Here is a 19,656-nt window from a genome sequence, read left to right as displayed (position 1 = left end):
CTCATGAACTTCTGTTCAGGCCGTGTCATCGGCAAACGCTGCTTCTTTCTTCAGACCTGGCTTGAGCCTGCTGGAGTACGTGGTACAAGGTAAAGTGCCTAGTGCTTCACCTCTCTGGCCCTTGCCAAACCCCTCCAGCCACTACTTTTAGGGCAGAATTTCACGCATATCAGGCGTGGGGCACAGCGAGGCTGGTTGGGAAGCTGACCGGTGCCCACATTCAGCCCCAGAAGGCGATTTCACGCTGGTGGGCCAATTAAGGCCCGTCCAGTGTGAAACGTGAACTTCAGCACACAGCGCCGCCTGTGCAGGTGGGTGGGGGGTGGGGTGGGGGGTGTAGTGCAAGTGGGATGAGTGTGTGAACTTCGTGTATGTGCCCGACTGCCATTTGCAAATCTTTCTGAGGCACAGAGCTGCCTCAGGGAGATGAACAGATTTGAAAAAAAAATGACCTTTAATTGTCGGCGGGCATGCACTGGAGCTGGAAGCCCGCCCGCCAACCGAAATATCGTGCGCATGCTCGATAATGCTGGGACACTCGCCCGATGTTATTGCGCGTTGGGTCGGGCAGGCATTTGCCCGCCAAGCTAAAAATGTTACCCTTAGTGTTAATACAGAGTTCCTTCCACCACCTCATAGCATGTGAAAAATTCTTTCAGCTTCATCTCATTAATATCATGAGGCAAGTTCCGGACAAATAATTGATGATGCCTGGTTATCAGATTGTGTCTGTATCCCCTAGTTCATTTTAACTTCAGGCCTGGGCCCTGTGGTGGCATCCTATCATTCTTTAATTCACTGATCTACATTTCTGATTTTGCCTCCGGTTTGGGCTGTGGTGTCGCGGCATTGGCAACACAAGGTGGAATCCTAGTAATGGAGACAATGCCATAAGCAGGCAGATTCTTATTTGTTCCTGAAGCACAGGAGAAGGTCCTGGAATCCTCAGCCAGAACGGGTGCTGGATCAGCAGGTGGAGAGGGTGGAGATTATACCACAAGGCCCTCGGCAACTTTTGCCTAGCTCCAATATAGGCTCAGGCTTCACATCTTCCTCAGGTGGATCTGGTTCTGGTTCTGAATGTGCTCTTCTAAGGGTTATATGTTCCCTCCTGACCTTCAACGGTCTTCCTTCAATGGTCAGTACAAGTGCATAGGTGCACTTGTGCATGAGTGTGATTGAATGTGCGAGTAATAGTGTGTGAGAGTGAGAGAATGTGCGAGTGCAAGAGAGAGTGTGATAGTCTATGAGAGAGTGTGAGAGTATGTGAATGTGAAAGTGGGTGAGTGGGCGTAAGAGTATGTGAATGAGAGTTTGAGAAATTGAGTATGTGAGTGTGAGAGTATGTGTGAGAGTATGTGAGTGAGAGAGTGTGTGAGTGTGAGAGTATGTGGTAAGAGTGTTTGAGAGAGTGAGTGTGTGAATGTGAGAGTATGTGAATGAGAGTTTGAGAAAGTGAGTATGTGAGTGTGAGAGTATGTGTGAGAGTATGTGAGTGAGAGAGTGTGTGAGTGTGAGAGTATGTGAATGAGGGAGTTTGAGAAAGTGAGGTTGTGAGTGTGAGAGTATGTGAGTGAGAGAGTTTGAGAGAGTGAGGGTGTGAGTGTGAGAGTATGTGAGTGAGAGAGTTTGAGAGAGTGAGGGTGTGAGTGTGAGAGCATGTGAGAGAGAGTTTGAGAGAGTGAGTGTGTGAATGTGAGAGTATGTGAGTGCGAGAGTTTGAGAGAGTGAGTGTGTGAATGTGAGAGTATGTGAGTGAGAGAGTTTGAGAAAGTGAGGGTGTGAGTGTGATTATGTGAGTGAGAGAGTTTGAGAGAGTGAGTGTGTGAATGTGAGAGTATGTGAGTGAGAGAATGTGTGAGTGTGACAGCAGGATCTTCTGATTCCACCCACCAGCAGCACTTACTGGTGCTGTCGAAGTCAGTGGACTTTTGGCTGCTTCGCTGCACCTCCTAAAATCCCGAGTGTGTGAGAGAGGGAGTGAGTGTGAGAGAATGGGAGAATGAGAGTGAGTGAGTGTGAGAGAATGGGAGAATGAGAGTGAGTGAGTGTGAGAGAATGGGAGAATGAGAGAGAGTGAGAAAGCATGTTTGAAAGTAAGAGCATGTGAGAACCCGAAGAATGGTGCGGAATTGTACCAGATTTACATCATATGCAGTAGCAGGCGTGAGAAAAGTGGGTTTTCGTGCAGTATCGTCCCATTCACAGCGCGTCCTGCCTCATTAGTAATGCATGCACGGGAAGTACTCCAGATCGCTAGCGGGACGGCCTCTGATTCGTCCACTCCATCGTCACCTCAGACTTTCAATAATCCGGCCACTATATTTAAAGGGCACCCCTGCACAGAGCAATCGCTCTCTAGGGGATCGAAAGCTGCTGGATAGTCATGACTGCCAAAGGGAGGAAATGTGCTACCCACAAATTTAGTGAAGCCTCCCTTGGGCACCTACTGGGTGCAGTGAAGGCTCACCGTGAAGTTCTCTACCCCTGCTCTGGGCGAAGACCAGCAAGCGATATCACCAATCCAGAATGGGAGGCAGTAGCAGTTGTGCTTAGTGCCAACGCCCTGCAAAAGAGGACAGCCATCCAGTGCATAAAGAGGATGAATGATCTCCTCTGTTCCGATATAGTTAGTTATTCTTCTCATCGCTTTCAACTCACACACTCACAAATCCATCACACACCCACAGAGATCTCACTCGCTGCCAGTTCAAGGTACATCACCATTCACTCTGTCACATACACCTTCACCTGCTCTGCGGATCATGTCCTCATCCTGCCTACGGCACCACTCACCACCCACACATGCCAGACATCCTTCTCAGCTGGCCTGACAGGTGTCCTGCGTACACTCTCTCCATCTGTCTTCGTTCAGAACAAGCTGGCACACAACAAAAGGGAGAGGTTGCAAACTGGTGGAGGAATGTTGGACATCAAGCCCTCACAGACTTTGAAAATAGATTCATCCAGTTGCCTGGCAACGATGCAGACCATTCTGTTCTGACGGTGAGGTCGGTGCTGCTCGGTGAGGATCCAGCAGTGCAATATCCATCAGACAGCCATGCTGTGAGTCGGTTCCCCCGTTCCACAGGCCACTGCCATGCACTAATTATCTCTCCTTGCTTTCACAGGTATATCTGGGAAGTATCCGAGAGGGTCCATGAGCCAGCTCCTCCACTCAAGCCCTGAAGACAGCTTGGAAGAAGAATCTGATGACACCCTAACTGAAGTCCCATCACAGCACTCACCCCACCCTCCACCAGCACAGAGAAGCACCTCCATGGGACCTAGCTCTAGAGTAGCCTTGGGGTCACAAGCTGATGAGCACATCGCACTGTCTGATCTACAGCAGGTGGTGGCAGGGACTTCCCAGGTGTCCGACACTTGGAGGACTACTGAGTCTGAGTCAGATGACGAGCCTCTGGACTCGGTCAAATCTCAGTTGCTGGAGCTGCAAAGGCAAGCTCGGGAACATCAGTAAGGGATGTCCGCTATACTCCTCAGATTGCAAGGCACGATGGAGGAGTATGTCTGCCTTCAGGCTGAGGTGATAGCGCCGGCATTGCAATGCACCGAGGTCAACACTGGTGGAATGGCAGCTGCCATGGAGACCTTGGTCCAGGACATTGGTCCTGCACTGAACTGCATCGCCAATGCCATAGTTGACCTCCAACAGTGTCAGTGTGAGATGGATATGGTGCTACTCGATCTTACTCCAGCTTCTACTTCTCCACAAGGAGTCAAACCAGGGGTCGTCGGGTACCCATAGGGAGGAGGACTAGCAGCTCGACACCCTCTTGCGTTCCCACTGGATCATCTGTCCACATCAGCGGGAAAGCACACCAACATGTTTCACAACAGCACAGAGTGCACTTGGCGGCCTGCACTTTGGGTGAACTGGAGGTGAGTGCACAGTATCATCCCGGTTTGAACCAGTCTCCCCCATGGTTCAAGCTAACAGTGCAGCCATGCAGTGCACTAATTTCTGACCATCCAAATGGTAGCCAGCACTCTCCTGGAAGCGTTCATGGGCTGTCACACTTAACCAGGACAGGTTCTTAGTATAACCATGCTAACCATGTGTCTCTCTCTTTCATCCTGCAGGAGGAGTACATCAGGGTCATAGAGCCTGGTGAACTAGCTGTATGCCTGATGGCCTACAGAGTGTGAAGACGATGGAGGAGAGAGTGACTGAGGCTCCTGACCTTGCAAAGGCAGAAACAGCAACCTCAGGAAGAAGGGGCAGCTGGGGCTCCCGCACACGCCTCTCAAGAGCCATAGTGCGCTGGTCAGCGCCTAGTGATACCCAGGGTCTGTAGACACTGCCTTTCATTGCTGCAGATGATTGAGAACCAGTGTCGCCGAAGATTGCGAAGGTCTAGGGAACTGGTTGCTTGCATCTGCCAGCTACTGCAGGATTTGGTGCCACGGGGATATGGAAGGCATCCACTGCCAGTGGCTAAGAAAGTGCCAGTGGTGCTCAATTTCTATGCCAGTGGCTCCTTCCAGGGCTCCACAGGTGACCTCTGTGGGATATCACAAGCCTCAAATGCATCATTAAGGTCACAGATGCCATCTTTGCGAGGGCACACAACTTTTGCATTTTGCCTAGGATCGGGACAGCCAGGATGCAAGAGTGATTGGATTCATCCAGAATTTTAGTTTTCTACAGTCACAGGGTGCGTTTGACTGCACTCATGTGGTGCTCAACAATACAAGGTAGACTACATGAACCACGATGGCTCCCATTCGCTAAATACACATCCTGCAGGTATGCGCACAGTTTCCAGGGAGTATGCACGATGCCTGCATCCTCGGCCACTCACAGATCCCTGGAGTCTTCCAGGGTCCACGGTAGCTGCAGGGGTGGCTCCTTGGGGACAAGGGCTTTCTGCAGAGGCCTCAGACTGCAGGAGAGTGACGCCGTAATGAGGCTCATGCTGCAGCTTGCAGCTTGGTGGAGCAGACCATCAGCATGCTGAAGATGAGGTCCGATGCCTGAACCAGTCTGGTGGAGCCCTGCAATACAGTCCGTAGAGAGTGCCACGCATCGTCGTAGTCTGCTGTGCCCTTTACAACTTGGCACTCCAACAAGGAGACCAGCTGGCTGAGGAACAGTTGGAGGAGCTGCACATCCCCTCCAATGAGGAAGACGCTGATGGGAATGAGGCTGAGGAGGTCCTCAGAGGCAAGGATGAGAGGATGAGGCTAGACGAGGCAGGCGCACTCAGGAGGCCTTCATAACTGCTAGATTTGTGGAGGATGATGAAGACATGCAGTGAGAAGGCGCCATAGTTCCTCACATTGCATTTGTTAACATTTGACTCCAGTCTGGCTTATGGCAGCGCAAATACCCTCTAAGAATGATCCTGTCATGGAGAGGTGGTGGAGGCCCTAATAGTTACTTGATTGCAGGAAGATGATGATGAAATGAAGTGGGGACACTCCATAAATCTTTACATTGCCTCTGAGAATGTCTGACTCCTGTCTGGCTGCAGGCAGCTCGCTTGCGCTCTGTGATCAGGGTCATATCAGAGAGATGCATCCATGAAACTTTAGAAGCATCTGATGCTTTGTTCACCTTCAGTACCTGAGCCCTTTGGGAGCTGGAGCACAGCATTTCTGGTCACAGATGCTGAAGAGATGGGGGCCAGCCCCTCCTTAAAGGTGCTGAGAGCACACAGAGAGAATGATGGAACTCTGTGACTCCTGCCCACTACATTCTGACAGCAATAATCAGCACTGCCGAAGTGCAGGCATCAGTAATATTTCCAGGGATTTTGAGGCTGGACCATCACTGTGGTCTGAAGGCTGCACAGAGCACAGAGAAGAGGTCCTGGACTGAGACAACTGCCTTTGTCTTGTGCAGAAAGGATTCACATTTGAGTGACAAGAACACTGCTCATCAGAACAAGGAGCCATAGGCAGGGAGACATTCTTGGGAGTTTATTGACAATAGTGAACAGTATGTACAAGTGATTAACACCCATGCCCAGGCTGTGCAACTAATTCTCCTTAACTGTCCTAACCCTGCCGCTACTTCTTGGTGCTCCCCGTTCATCCACAGTGGAGGTGGAGGCAGCCCACTGACCACTGCGCCCTATCTGTGATGACTTTGGTGGATGTCCTCTGGAAGGCCAAGATTTGAAGGGCCCCACCCTGCTTTCAGGGCCCTGCTGTGTGGCAGTGGCATCCTCCTCGGCCTGTGGAGCTACAAATGCTGAGGTCATAGGAAGAGGAGAGTCGGATGGACTGGACACTCTCGGAGTCACCTGGATGGATGGCCCTGGAGTGTGCTCCTGCAGACCCTCCTCGCTATGGGTGCCCAGGAACCCCAGGTTGACTCCTTGGGGAGCAGGGGTAGCTGGAGTGAGATCGAGTTGTCTGATGCCCCTCTCGCCTACACACAGTTGGAGGCCAACTCTGGCATCAATGATGGAGTTAAGCCCATGCAGCAGTGCAAGACCAAGGTCTCCATGGCAGCCACCATCCTACCAGTGTTGACCTCAGTGCATTGCAATGCCAGCACTATCACCTCAGCCTGAAGGTGGATGGAGTCCTCCATCGTGCCTTGCAATCTGAGGAGTGCAGTGGACATCTCTTCCTGATGTTCCTGAGCTTGCCTTTGCAGCTCCCGCAACTGTAACACAACTGAGTCCAAAGGCTCGTCATCTGACCTGGACTCAGCAGATTTCTGGCCTCCAGCAGTCCTCCGAGTGTCAGAAACCTGGGAAGTCCCTGCCGCCACCTGCAATGGATCAGACAGTGCAATGTGCTCCCAGGGCTACTGTAAAGCTAGGGCCCAACTAGTGTGTGTCTCTGCACTGGTGGATGGTGTGGGTGAGCGCTGTGATGGGGCTTTAGGGAAGGTGCCTCCAGGTTCCTCTTCAGAGGTTTCTTCGGGGCTTGATTGGAGGCCCTGCATCATGGACTCTGTCGGCTGTTTGGCAGATGTGCCTGCGAAAGCAAGAGAAGATAATTAGTGCCCGGCTGTGGCCTGTGAAACAGGACGCATCACTCACAGCATGGTTATCTGATGATGCTGCACTGCTGGATCCTCACTTGGTACAGCAGCACCAACCTCACCGTCAGCACAGGAATGGCCCAGACCACACTGGACAGCTGGATGGCTCTGTATTCAAAGCCTGTGAGGACTTTGATTTCGGGCATTCTGCCACCGGTCTGTGGCTTCTCCCTCTTATTTTGTGTCAGCTTGTCCTGCATGAATAGACATGGAGAGAGTGTAAGCAGGACGCCTGCCAGGCCAGATGATAAATGTGCCTGGCCAGTGCGGGTGGTGAATGGTCCCAAGGACAGGATGAGGACAATGACGGTGTATGTGAGAGAGGGAATGGTGATGTCCCTTGAACTGGCAGTGAGTGATGACGCTGTGGCTATGTGATGGGTTTGTGAGTGTGTGAGTTGAGAGTGATGAGAAGAGTGACTTACCCTGGTGGAATAGAGGAGATCGTTCATCTTCTTGCAGCACTGGGTGGCTGTCTTCTTCTGAAGGGCGTTGGCACTGACCACTGCTGCCACCGCCTCCCAAGCCAGATTGGTCATGTTGCTGCCTGTCCTGTGCCCTTGAGCAGGGGTACAGGAGATCCCGGCGGGCCTCTACAGCATCCAGCAGTCCCTTGTAGGACCCGTCATTATAAGGGGGGGGCGGGGGGGGGCTGCAGTCTTCTTGCCTTTGAGAGCCATGTCTCCTGGGCAGCAGTGGTGAGCTGGAAGCAATGAGCGTTGTACTTGTAGCTGGCCTTTAAATGTGGCGGGGTGATGGGAGGGGGCAAATGAGGAGCATGCCCAATGTTGAAATTGCATGTTTCCTGGAATGCATAAATAATGAGGTGGGCACGCTCCTCATTCACCCACCCACCATCAACCTACCATGTTTAAAGGCCAGGCGCAAGTACAACGCTCATTGCTTCCAGCTCACCACTGCTGCGAGAGAGACATGGCCCTCAAAGGCAAGAAGACTGCAGCCCCCATTTAATGAAGGTGGGCAGCACGTCATCTCACCCGCCTGCTACCACACTTAGTGCAAATTTGGGAAAATTCTGCCCACAGGGTGGAGAGAGGAGGAAAACCAAGGCTGGAAGGCAACCCGCTTCCAACCCCCACTTTCATATTAATTCCACTGAGGCCAGCTTGGAGTGTGGGCACCAGAGGTGATCACAAGGTTGCTGTTAGTTAGATCCAACCCCTTAGCTTGGCTCCTGCCTCCTTCCACTTCCCTGGTGACCAAAAACTCAGGCCTAGTCTGTCTCTCTTTCTCTAGCTGTGCTTCTTAAATGAAAAGGTGAGAAAGGTTTCATTAATTAGTCCTGCTGAATGGTATTTTTAATGGCCATTTTTATTAATCACTCATTTTTTTACATTATCAATTTATTGCTTTGACATTGATTTTATTGGTCAGCAAGCTGTTTATGTTTTCTTCATGTCTTTGCTTTTTTAAAAAAATCATATTGTTGTGCCAAACCAGATCTCAAGCAGTTGCTGCTGGGTTTCTTGCTGAAAGGGAATAAGAGGCTTACAAGGTTAGAAGAAAGGTTATTTTTGCTCCAGTAGAAACGAGAAGTGTTGGAAATGTTCAGCACATCGGGTGGCATCTGTGCAGAGAGAAACTCAGTTCAGTGACCCTTCATCAGAACTAGTGCAGATCGTGGACCTGAAGCTTTGAGTCGGTTTCTCTTACCACAGATGCCTCCTGGCATGCTGAGTATTTCCAGCATTTCCTGTTTATTTTTCAGATTTCCAGCATCTATAGTACTTCACTCTCCTATTATGGACATTTGTAAATGTGGTTAGTTTCAATTTAAAATGAGAAAATATTTATTAATGTTGGTGAAGTACACACTATAGAAAACACAAAATCCAAACTCCGTATGACCCGGACCATCCTATCTTCTATGTTCTTCATCAACTGAAAGGAACCAAAGTGAATTATTTAAAAATATATAATTTTTGAATACTAACTTCTAAATACTTAAATACCCTGACAGTTCAACAAGGAAAGGAATCCCAAACAGATAGAATATGGCTATAATTTTAAATAATTTTCCAAAAGTGACTGAACAGACAATAGGAAATGCCCCCTTACAATACAATTTAAACAAAATGGAAAGTCCTCACCATGCACTGGGAAAGGTGGAACAGATCGATTATGCACTTGTTAATATCTGCAAATGCTCTAGGCTGGACTTTTCAAAGTGGAGTCAGGAACCTGACGCCCTGAAAAATTCCAGGTCCTCACCCCCGCACCTCAACAAGCGGCACTATTTTGAAATGTAAATGCTCTGATTAGTGGCACCGAGCGTGTCCAGGAAGCTGGCGCTGCCGGCAGAGCACGAGCGAACAAGGTCGCCGTCAGCAATGATGGAGCCTGTTGCTGTCTTGCTGAAGAGGGCAGGCAGCACCTCAGAGGGCCAGCAGCATAAAAGCTTAAGAAATTGTTGATATGGCCAAATGAGAGGCAATACACATGATTCAGCACAAGATCCCTTAGGAACTGATAATTTTCTATTCATTAAAAAAAACTTTCCTTCTGACCCGCTTTTAACCCGACACTCCACACTAACATGCACCAGATTGTTGGGGTTTGTCAAATGCATTTAAAAAAATTATAGTCCCAATCTCTCCAGCCATTAACAAGCTCCTCAAAGAGCTTAATAGGCCAATTATTGGAGGTAAGCGGGTTCCCTGTTTCCTTCCCTGCTTTCATTTTGAAAATTGGAGTGCACTCCAGAGGTGCAGGACCCAGAGATGCTTCTGGGATCACGATTTTTTAAATCACGCCTGCTCCCATTCCCAACCCCGTTGACAATTGAAAATCCATCTCCTATATACCTCTGCCATCTTTTGTGCATTACGATTTTGCAATTCGGTATTTGATCCATCAGCCGTCGATACCACATTTCAGATTGGGTTGCAACCTCATTTCTCGTAAGGGGTATCTTTTCTTTTGAGTTTAAAGTTAAGGTAATCAGTTTATTAGGTGGTTACCGGTTGGTTTGTAGGTGGGTGCTAGTGATGGTGGTGGGAGGGACGTGCCTCGTAAAAGTCCCTGGGTGGCCTTCCTGTGTCTTCCTGCCCACACCTGACCTTTTTGCAATTTTACAGGGGATGGACGAGGTTTAGGGCAGCTCACTGGCTCTCACCCCGATTGAGGCTTTTAAGTGGCCAATTATTGACTTTTTAGGGGCTGCTTCATTTCTGGCCTCAATTTTGAGGCTACCTTGAGGAGTTCAGGGGCACGGGGGAAGCCCAGCAGGTCACCTTGCTCAGGCCTCAGATGGAAGGGCAGGGAGAGATGGGCGGGCGGCGGATGCGTCTCCATCAGAGGTCCTCTTCCCAAATCAGGTGCAGCCCCAGATCTGCCTTCCTGCAAGTGCTGCCTTCCCCTCACCTCTCATTAAGACCCCACTCTATGGAGCGTTAAATGGCTATAAGGCTATTAATTCTTCAGATGGCGAGGTGAGAAACGCTTGCCTGGGAAAATTCAGAGGTATCTATTTACCAACCAGCTTGGAGAGGCTGCCTCAACTCCATCTCTTTCTTGTATTTTTTTCCCCTTGAATTCACATTAGTTAGCATCCAACATTTGATCAGTTTTATTTGGAAGCTATACTTGTCTCTACTCTAATGTATCAACATATAAGCATATTGGAAAAATATTGACATCTGTTTATACACTCCTGAGTAATTGAGTTGTGCAGTCTTCACTCCTTCAACAATAGATGCATATGTTGCAATGAAAGTAGCTACTGACAAGCACACGTTTCCAGTCAGATATAAATGAGGAAAACAGATAAAATTGCAGCCTGCATCCATCCACGTTTGCAATGCTACCAAGCCAAGTTTCCAGACAACAGAATCTAAAATTCCTACAAGAACTTTCAAGTTTCCATTTCAGTGAATAACTTAAGATTTTCAAATAGTATAGAATATATGGATCTAGCATTCTAAGTAGATGTACCAACACTCCCAAATTCATGAGGAGTCACATGTGTGAGAGTGTGATGTTACATCCTCCTGTCTCAGAAACATGACTCCAAAGCTATATGGATTGTGCTGGTTTGCTTTGCCATTCTGTTGGTACTTTGCACTCATCAGTGACAGCAGTCAAAGGAAAACCATCCTAAATCTCACAGCCAGGGAGGTGTGAGGTGAGAGAGAAGATCACAGAGAAGAAGACAGAGATAAAGAGAAAGAAAAGCAGCTCAGGGAATGGGCAAGAATGACCCAGATTTTCCTGAAATGGCAACATTTGTTATATATATTGTAAATCTCCCTATCTAGTGTGACAACTTTGCAATTGCTAACTTACTCCAAATTTTGTTTTTCAATTAGGATACAACATTAGGAATATAGAAGCAAATCAGGCACTCAGTGCTACTCCGAAAGTTAAAGCAGCACATTCACCATCTGGAACCATGGGAGGCTTCCAGTGAATGAAAGTGTAACTTCTCCAATAAACATTATTTCACGATCAAGCTTTGTATTAAACGCTGATGTACTGGTCAAGTACACTTGTACACGTATGAGATCAAGACAATTGATTTACTCAGCTAATTACAGGACTAAATAAATAAGTTAAAAATTGCCTTTTCTTTTATGACTTGAGGCAGATTAAATGTTCCCGGGCTAGTCACCAGCACAAAATTATAGGGACAAATATTGCCTATTGAATATAGTTTAACCTTGGCTTTCTATTTTTCTTACTCATCTCAAAGCCATAAATCACACCACTGCCAGACTACCAATTTATTATCTTTAAAGTCTAAGTGGCAGCAATGTGAAAACCGGCTTAAATGCGTGAAATCGTGATCAGCATGTATTTCATGTAGGTGCAGAGCTACAGTAAGTACCTTCTGTTTCCAGTCAGGTTAACAATGGAAGGTTGCAAAATTCCAGAAAACATGGAGTTATGCTGTCAATGGCATTAAACACTGAGTTCATAATTTCCACTTCCTTTTGCATCATTCAACGGCCAATGCAATGGTGCAAGTCCCCAGGGAAATCTAGGCCAATATATATGTAGCACTTGACATCCCATGAAGGGCATCTAGCTGCTTTTAGCAATGTTTATGTTATTTCCTTCAGTTCCTTAAGGATATGTCTTGCAACAGAAATTTTCACATCTAGGATTTGGCCTGGATGGACATCCCTGCTTCTAATTTAAAGTATTTTGCAAGCCCTTGTTTTATAGCTGTTAAAAAATAAAAAAATGACTCTTAATCTTTGAGTTTTGTGCATATCAGTGTCATATGGGGAGAAAAGACTGTCTTATTCGACATGCATGTGAGGTTTTTGCAAACATGTTCTTTCCAGATTAGTCGTGGAATGTTGCTTATTCTACTTGTTTTCTGAAAAGAAAGGCAGGGTATTAAAAATATCTCATTGATCATAAACAAGTTGGTCTGAACAATGACTTCATTATGATTGCTGACATATTAACCAACCCGTGGGCCATGATATTTAATCCAGGTTGAAAATTGAGAAGAGGGGTCCGATTTTCAGAAGGGAAACCTGTAGGTATGGGTTTCCACATGTCCTGCCAAATTTAACGGCTGGATGCCTTTTAAATATTTTCAACAGATTTCCTGCACACCAGCCAGCCTGATTGATAGGCTGGCTGTCCATTGTGCTGGGAAGAGCCAGGGGGCAAATGTTAGGTAAGGCTGACATCATGGAGGAAGGTCATTGATTTGGACATGGCAGGGCTGGGGGTGAATCTGACATTGTGGGGGAATGGGTGTCAACCGATCACAAGAGCCTGATTGCATGAAGGCAAGATTATTAGGCCTGGGTGAAACACTCTTGGCCCACAAGCAGTTCAATAAATACACTTAATCTCCTTTTGTACCCGAACGTTAAAGATGAAATTGAGTCAGAAAGGGGGAACTCTGCCTTCTTAAAAGATTTTAGCAGTGCCTGCTGAAAGTAGTTCGTCCGCGCAACTCTCAACCTACCTCTGTTAAAATTGGACATGGGAAGGATGGAGTCAGGTTTGAGAATTTAAGTAATTTTGCTTCTCATCCTTCCCCAGCAGATCTGTTCTTGGGAGTTAAAATTCTTCTCATACTGATCAATGAGGCTTCTCAAGACTGGACTGGGAATATGCATTTTGAAGAATGAGGTGAATAGAAGCTGACATAATTTAATTTTGTTTAATTTTTGTTAATTTCTTTTTTTTTCACTCAGTGCCATCACTTGCTTTACATTTGGAAGACATTTTGGGCTACCCCTGGCATAAACAACAAAATTTCTGTCATCTTCAATGGACCAGGGTGGGAACCAGGCAAACCCAGACTTGGCTGTCTTGAAGATATTCCCACAGTATGTAATGGAACATAGTATTCACTTAAGTGGAGGGGTGGGGGGGTGGGAGGGTTGTGATGATAGGGAGGTGTTGGTGGGCGTGGAGGGTGGGAGTTGGTGGATAAGCTGGAATTTCTAATTCAGTTTGTTAAAGTTATGCCATCTTTCTTAACACAACTCAAGTATTTCAGAAATGAAAAACAAATCAAAATGTAAGAATCTACAACATTTATATGTTGACGATGTTGCAATTTGTTCCTGTTTATATAACAGATTTAGGGGTGATAGTGGCTGCAGATGTGGAGGTTTTTATTTGTGGTTGAATCCACAGTGACCTATGTGTTGGTGGAAGCTACAGAACGCACATATTTTTTGGGGAAAAATGACACACAGAAACCTGTTTTTATTTTTAACCAATTTAAGTATTTCAACAGTACACCTTTTAATTATTCCCGTCATTAATCTTCCCTGTTTATCTTGGATTCTGCCTTTCTGAGGGAAAAATTATAGACCGGTCTTCAGAAACAGAATGAATCACGGAATGTTGAAATAAATTTTGGAGCATTAAGAGTGGAAGATTTGAAATGGATGTTGAAATGATTTGCTTTTTTGTTCAAAGTTTGACTTCATTGACAGCTCATACTTGACAAAATGCAATCGGGGATAAGAGAGGGGAGATGTACACTAAATGACCTTCAATTTATTTCCAGTAATTCCTACCTCCATCGGAAATGTTTACATCTTAACCCATCAGAAGTGCATTATCGTCAATGTTATTGCTTAAAAATGTTGTGACGCCCTGTACATTAGCTGGAACAATGCATAATTTAAGTTGTTTCTTATGATTTATCTCAAATTTCAAAGTGAAAATCTCCCACAAAAAGATAGGTGGTTGCAAATCGTAACCAATAGAGTTTATTAAAATACAAAGCTTCACTTCCAAATGATGACACACTCAAAATAATAATGCATCATCTGAGAACTCTCTCTCTCGCTCTTAGGACGTCCCTTCGGATGTCTTGCTTCCACTCTGGCTCAATGGGTTCTGAGGCGGCCAATGCACGATCTGCAGACTCTGCCACACATGGAGCAGGTGGTGTTTGCAGTGTTGGGTAGATAGGCTGTTTAGTAGTTTGTGCATTCCTTCCGAGATCTCAACTTCACCTGTGTACATTCTGATGAAGTTTTTTGATGTATTAGGTGTCATGCTGAATGAGGCTTCTACATTTTGACCGGTAACAAGCCAGGGAATCCCATGAGTCAACAGTATGTTTGACCTCTTCAGGGATGCTTTGAGGACACCCTTAAAGCAATTCCGCTGTCCTCCTGGGAATCTCCTGCTGCAACCGAGTTTCGGGTAGAGCAGTAGCTTTGGCAGTCTGGTGTCAGGCATTGGAACAACAGAAATATACAGAGTCACACTAACTGATACCATGACATATCAATACTGCAGTCTCTCATGGTGTCATGAAGCCATTAATGTATATAATATTATTGGAAAATATTTTTCTTTTAAAATGAAGGTTTAGTCTTAATTGAATTAAAGACAGCTAGTCTGGATGCTTTGATATATATGAGTATTGATATGTAAGAGAGAGTGCTTTTGCATTTTTTGATTGAGCATTCAAGAAGTGGGGTGAAAACTGACACCTATTTTGCAGATACCAAGCAATATGTTTATATTATTAATAAAATTGGTACTATGAAAGGAGTTTTATTGTTAGAAGAGGCTGGTGATACAATGAGAATTTATATTCGATGGGCGGTGGTAGGTATAACTTCAGCAGTTTTGTGTGTACAGGACAGAGGCAATGTGAGATCAAAAGGCAGTTGTAAGCCTCCAAATATCTCCACAGGAACCAAAGTGAAAAGAATCTCATTTTGAATTCGTACAGTGAAAATGTTTTGCCTGATGTCTAGTTAAGTCTATTGGTTGCTGTTGCCTTAATGGAGATTAGTTTGGGAATTTGTTAAAAGTTATGATTGTAGTATTTTGAAGCCATATATATATATATATTAACCTGTGTAAATTAATAAAATGTTTTATTTAGTTTAATGTAAAACTTTGAGAAGTGGTGGTCTGATTCCTGAATTTAGTGTTGCACCTCAAACATAACACTTAAAATTATAGGTTGTGACAGTTGTTTAAAGTTTCCCTCCAGGATTTTTAAATAACTCAGCTTTACCAAATGCATTGGTCATGATAACTGGGGGCTCTAGCAGGATAAATGTATTTCTAATTCCTTGACTGGTTTGGAATTGGTCAATCTTAAAGGTAATGAGTGTGAGAGGCATTTTGAGTTCAGGAGTTGATGAGCTATTTTAGAAGTGGTGAGTCTGCAAGGTGGCTTTGGCAATTGTTAAGACCTGTCTTGGAGTAGAAGAGATAGCTCTGTTTGGGGTTACCTGGGGGTGCTAGGAAATCAGATATAGTTAAAAGTATAGCACAGCATGTACAGTTGCAATTGAAACCTGACACTAGTGAGTCACAGCTGGAGGTAGTGAGACTTCAGTTACAAATGAAGACACTTGAATTTGAACAAGCAAGGAACTGAAAAAGCTTGAATTTGAAGCAAAGGACAGGGAAATGGCTTTTAAAAGGGAATTAGAAATTGTGAAGATAGAGAAGCAGGAAAGAGAGAGAGAGAGAATTCCAACTGCGAATGTTGGCAGTTAGAAAAGAGATGCCATTAGGTGAGGAAGGATTTATCTCTGGAGTAGAACCCAATGGGGATATGTTTAAATTTGTACAAACTCATCCAAAGTTTGAGGAAAAAGATATTGAAGCATCCCTTATTTCATTTGAGAAGCTAGCTAAACAGGTGAAATGGACACATGCAAACTGGACATTATTATTACAGTTTAAGTTGTTTGGTAGGGCACTTGAGGTATATGCTTCGCTTTCAGAAGAAATATTAGTGAATTATGACGTGGTGAAAAAAGCTATTTTGATTGCATATGAGTTGGATCCTGAAGCACACAGGCAGAAATTTAGGAATATGAGAAAACAGTCTGGGAAAACTTATTTTGAGTTTGAAAGAGTAAAACAAAGTAACTTTGACTGGTAGATACGGGCGTTTAAAATAGAGACAACATATACAGCTCTTGGGGAAGTCATTCTTTTGGAAGAAGTTAAAGATTCAATCCCTTTGCTGGTGAGAGCTCATGTGGGGGAACAGAGGGTTAATTCTATAAGACAAACAGTAGAGATAGCTGGTGATTATGAGTTAGTTCATAGAGCTAAACCTTTTTCTCGTCAGCCTTTCAAATTGGAAAACGATAAAAATTGGGAAGGTGAAAGGAAGGTAGGTAGTCAGGGAAGAGAAGGAGTAGCTCGAAGTTCCCAGGAAATTTTTTTCTCAGAATAAAAAGGAAGGTGCTGAAGGTAGAAGTGACATTCAAAAATTGAGGTGTTTTCATTGTAATGAAGTGGGGCACACAAAGTCAGTGTATTGGAGATTGCAGGAAAAATCTGTAGGAATTGTTGGGGTACAGAAATGCTCTGGAAGTAAAAGCACTGTGGATTCTGAGGTTCAGACACAGGAGAAACCAATGGTTTGTGTACAGATAAAACAGGGAGAATCAGTGAAAGGTGAAGAAATGGGAATGTGTTCACAATTTACTCGAGAGAATTCTGAGGAGCGGGTTGCAGAAATGTTTAAAAACTTTGTGTGTGAATGGAAAGCCTTTCTAAATCTTCAGGGTGGAGTAGGTAAAGATGTTAAAATATTAAGAGACACAGGGGCTAGTCAAACCTTGACATTGTGGGATAGTGATATTTGTTGTTCAGGTGGAGCGTTGCAGGAGAAAGTAAGTGGTAATCATGGAGATGCTAAATCTATTCTGTTGTGGAAGGTAAATTTAAAGAGCAGATGGAAGACGGGTGAAGTTATAGTTGGAATGGTGGAAAAATTGCCCATTGCAGGGGTTCAATTTATTCTTGGTAATGATAAAGCTGCATTGCAAATGTGGGTGATGCCTATGGTAGTTGAGCAGCCTGTAGAGGTGTTTTCAACAGAAGTGTTACAGAAGGAACATCCTGGGTTATTTCCTGATTGTGTTATAATGAGATTAAAGGCCCATAGGGAAGAGCAAGATAAACAAGATAAGCAAGCAGATCAAAGGCAGGAAGAGGGTGTCAAAATCCAAGCAGCTGGCCACTTATTTGATAACATTGTTCAGGAGGAAGGAAGGTTCAGTTGAAATGTTTAACTCAAAGAGATTTGCAGAGATGCAGATAAATAATTTGCAATTAAAGCAATTATATCAGAAGATAAAATGTATTCTAGTACGTTATTATCTTCGGGAAGGTATTGAGAAAGTGGAGGTTGGATCATGTCTCGGCAAATGAAGGCTGGAGGGAGCTGCATCAGATTGTTATCCCATTAGGGTATAGAAATGATATTCTGCGGATTACTCATGAAATCCAATGGGGGTCATTTAGGAATTAGGAAAACACAGGAAAAGATACAGAAGTTTATTTTTGGCCAGGATTGCACAGGGATGTATTCAGATTTTGTAGAAACTGTTATACATGTCAAGTAACAGAAAAACCACAAGGAGTGAACAGTCCCAATACCAGCATTTGAAGAACCTTTTACCAGGATCATGGTTGATTGTGTAGGACCACTGCCTAAGACTAAAAGTGGAAATCAGTGTTTAGTGACAATAATGGATGTGACTACCAGGTTTCCTGAAGCAATACCTTTAAGAAATATTACAACTAAGAAGATTGTGGAGGGGTTCATTAAATTTTTTACAAGATATGGTTTACCTAAAGAAATACAATCAGATCAAGGGTCAAATTTCATGGGCAGGATCTTCCCCCCATCGAGGGGGATGTGTGGGAGCGGGTGGGTTCCTGATCGCCGCCATTTTATGTGGGTGGGCCAATTAAGGCCTGCCAGCATGACGTCTGCTTGCAGGGGGGGATTCCCTGAGCCAGGAGTGCGCTCTCACGCATGTGCACGATAAAGCACACAGATCTCCCTGAGGCTCAGGTTTGAAAATTTCAATAAGGAAGGGGAAAAAAATTACTGATATGTCCACTCATGTGCCACTGTCACATGAGCTGGGACATGTCAATTTCTTTTATTTAAACATTTTATAAAAATGTTAATACCCCCATGAAACCTTATCTCGCTCATGGATGAGGTTTCGTGTTTTTTCAGAAGCCCGTCTGGGGTCCATTAATCATGTTAATTACTTTTTAAATGGCCTTAATAGGCCTTTGACAGTTCGGCGGGCATGCAGTTGGCCCAGCTGCACGCCTGCCGAACTGAAAATCTAAATGACGTGGGGTGACGTCAGGACGCATGCCTGACATCACTCTGCATCACTTTAGGTATCGGCGAATGGGCCCCGCCTCTCGCTTGCTGAACAGAAAATTCTGCCCCATGTTACAGCTGTTTAAGGAAGTAATGAACAGTTTGGGAATAGAACAGTTTAAGTCAACAGCTTATCATCCGGAGTCACAAGGAGCTTTGGAAAGATGGCATCAAACTTTAAAATCTATGATAAGAACATACTGTCAGGATTATACATAGGATTGGAATACAGGAATTTCATTTTTGTTATTTGCTATAAGAGACGCCCCCTAATGCATCGAGTGGTTTTAGCCTTTTTGAACTAGTTTATGGTCACGAGGTAAGGGGACCACTGAAATTGATTCATGAGAAATTGGTGGGTCAAAATTCAAAAATTCAAAAAGTGATTTGGAAAAACTACTGCAGTCACACAAACCTATTTGTGGAAATAAGTTGGGGAAGACACAATTAGCTTTACATGATGTATGTATAGGAATATCATCTTCAATAAGGCAACAACCTTATAGATTAAATCCAGTAAAGTTATCACAAGTACAAAAAGAAATTGATTTAATCCTTCAAAATTATATAATTGAGTCTAGTTGTAGTAACTGGAGTTTGCCTGTTGTACTGGTACCAAAACCAAATGGAGCACAAAGACTGTGCGTGGACTATCGAAAGGTGAATGCAGTGACAAAAGCGGATTCATATCCCATATCACAGTTGGAGGATTGCATTGAGAAAGTGAGACAAGCAAAATTTATCACAAAGATTGACTTGCTAAAAGGATATTGGCAAGTACCGTTGTCGGAGAGAGCAAAGGAGATATTAGCTTTTGTAACGCCAAGTGGACTATCTCAATTTAAAGTCATGCCATTTGGTATGAAGAATGCATCTGTGATATTTCAAAGACTAGCAACAAAGTAATTGCAGGTCTAAGCAATTGTGCTGTTTATATTGATGATCTAATCATTTTCAGTCAGACGTGGGAGGAGCATTTACAACATCTGGAAGAATTATTTACTCG

General features: G+C 44.8%; 1 protein-coding gene across 2 annotated transcripts in view; it reads left to right on the top strand.

Annotated features, from left to right (window-relative positions):
- Positions 1-19,656, top strand: part of agmo (alkylglycerol monooxygenase) — a 487,986-nt gene that overhangs the window by 330,794 nt on the left and 137,536 nt on the right. For both annotated transcript variants that reach the window (XM_041183159.1, XM_041183160.1), the window contains exon 9: positions 13,207-13,341. In XM_041183159.1, coding sequence (XP_041039093.1) covers positions 13,207-13,341 — 135 coding nt within the window. The remainder of the gene's footprint in view (positions 1-13,206; positions 13,342-19,656) is intronic.

Source organism: Carcharodon carcharias, chromosome 3 (genome assembly GCF_017639515.1).
Source record: "Carcharodon carcharias isolate sCarCar2 chromosome 3, sCarCar2.pri, whole genome shotgun sequence".
NCBI classification, from domain to species: domain Eukaryota; kingdom Metazoa; phylum Chordata; class Chondrichthyes; order Lamniformes; family Lamnidae; genus Carcharodon; species Carcharodon carcharias.
The sequence above is the reverse complement of the archived record's forward strand: the minus strand, read 5'-3'. Positions and strand labels throughout refer to the sequence as shown.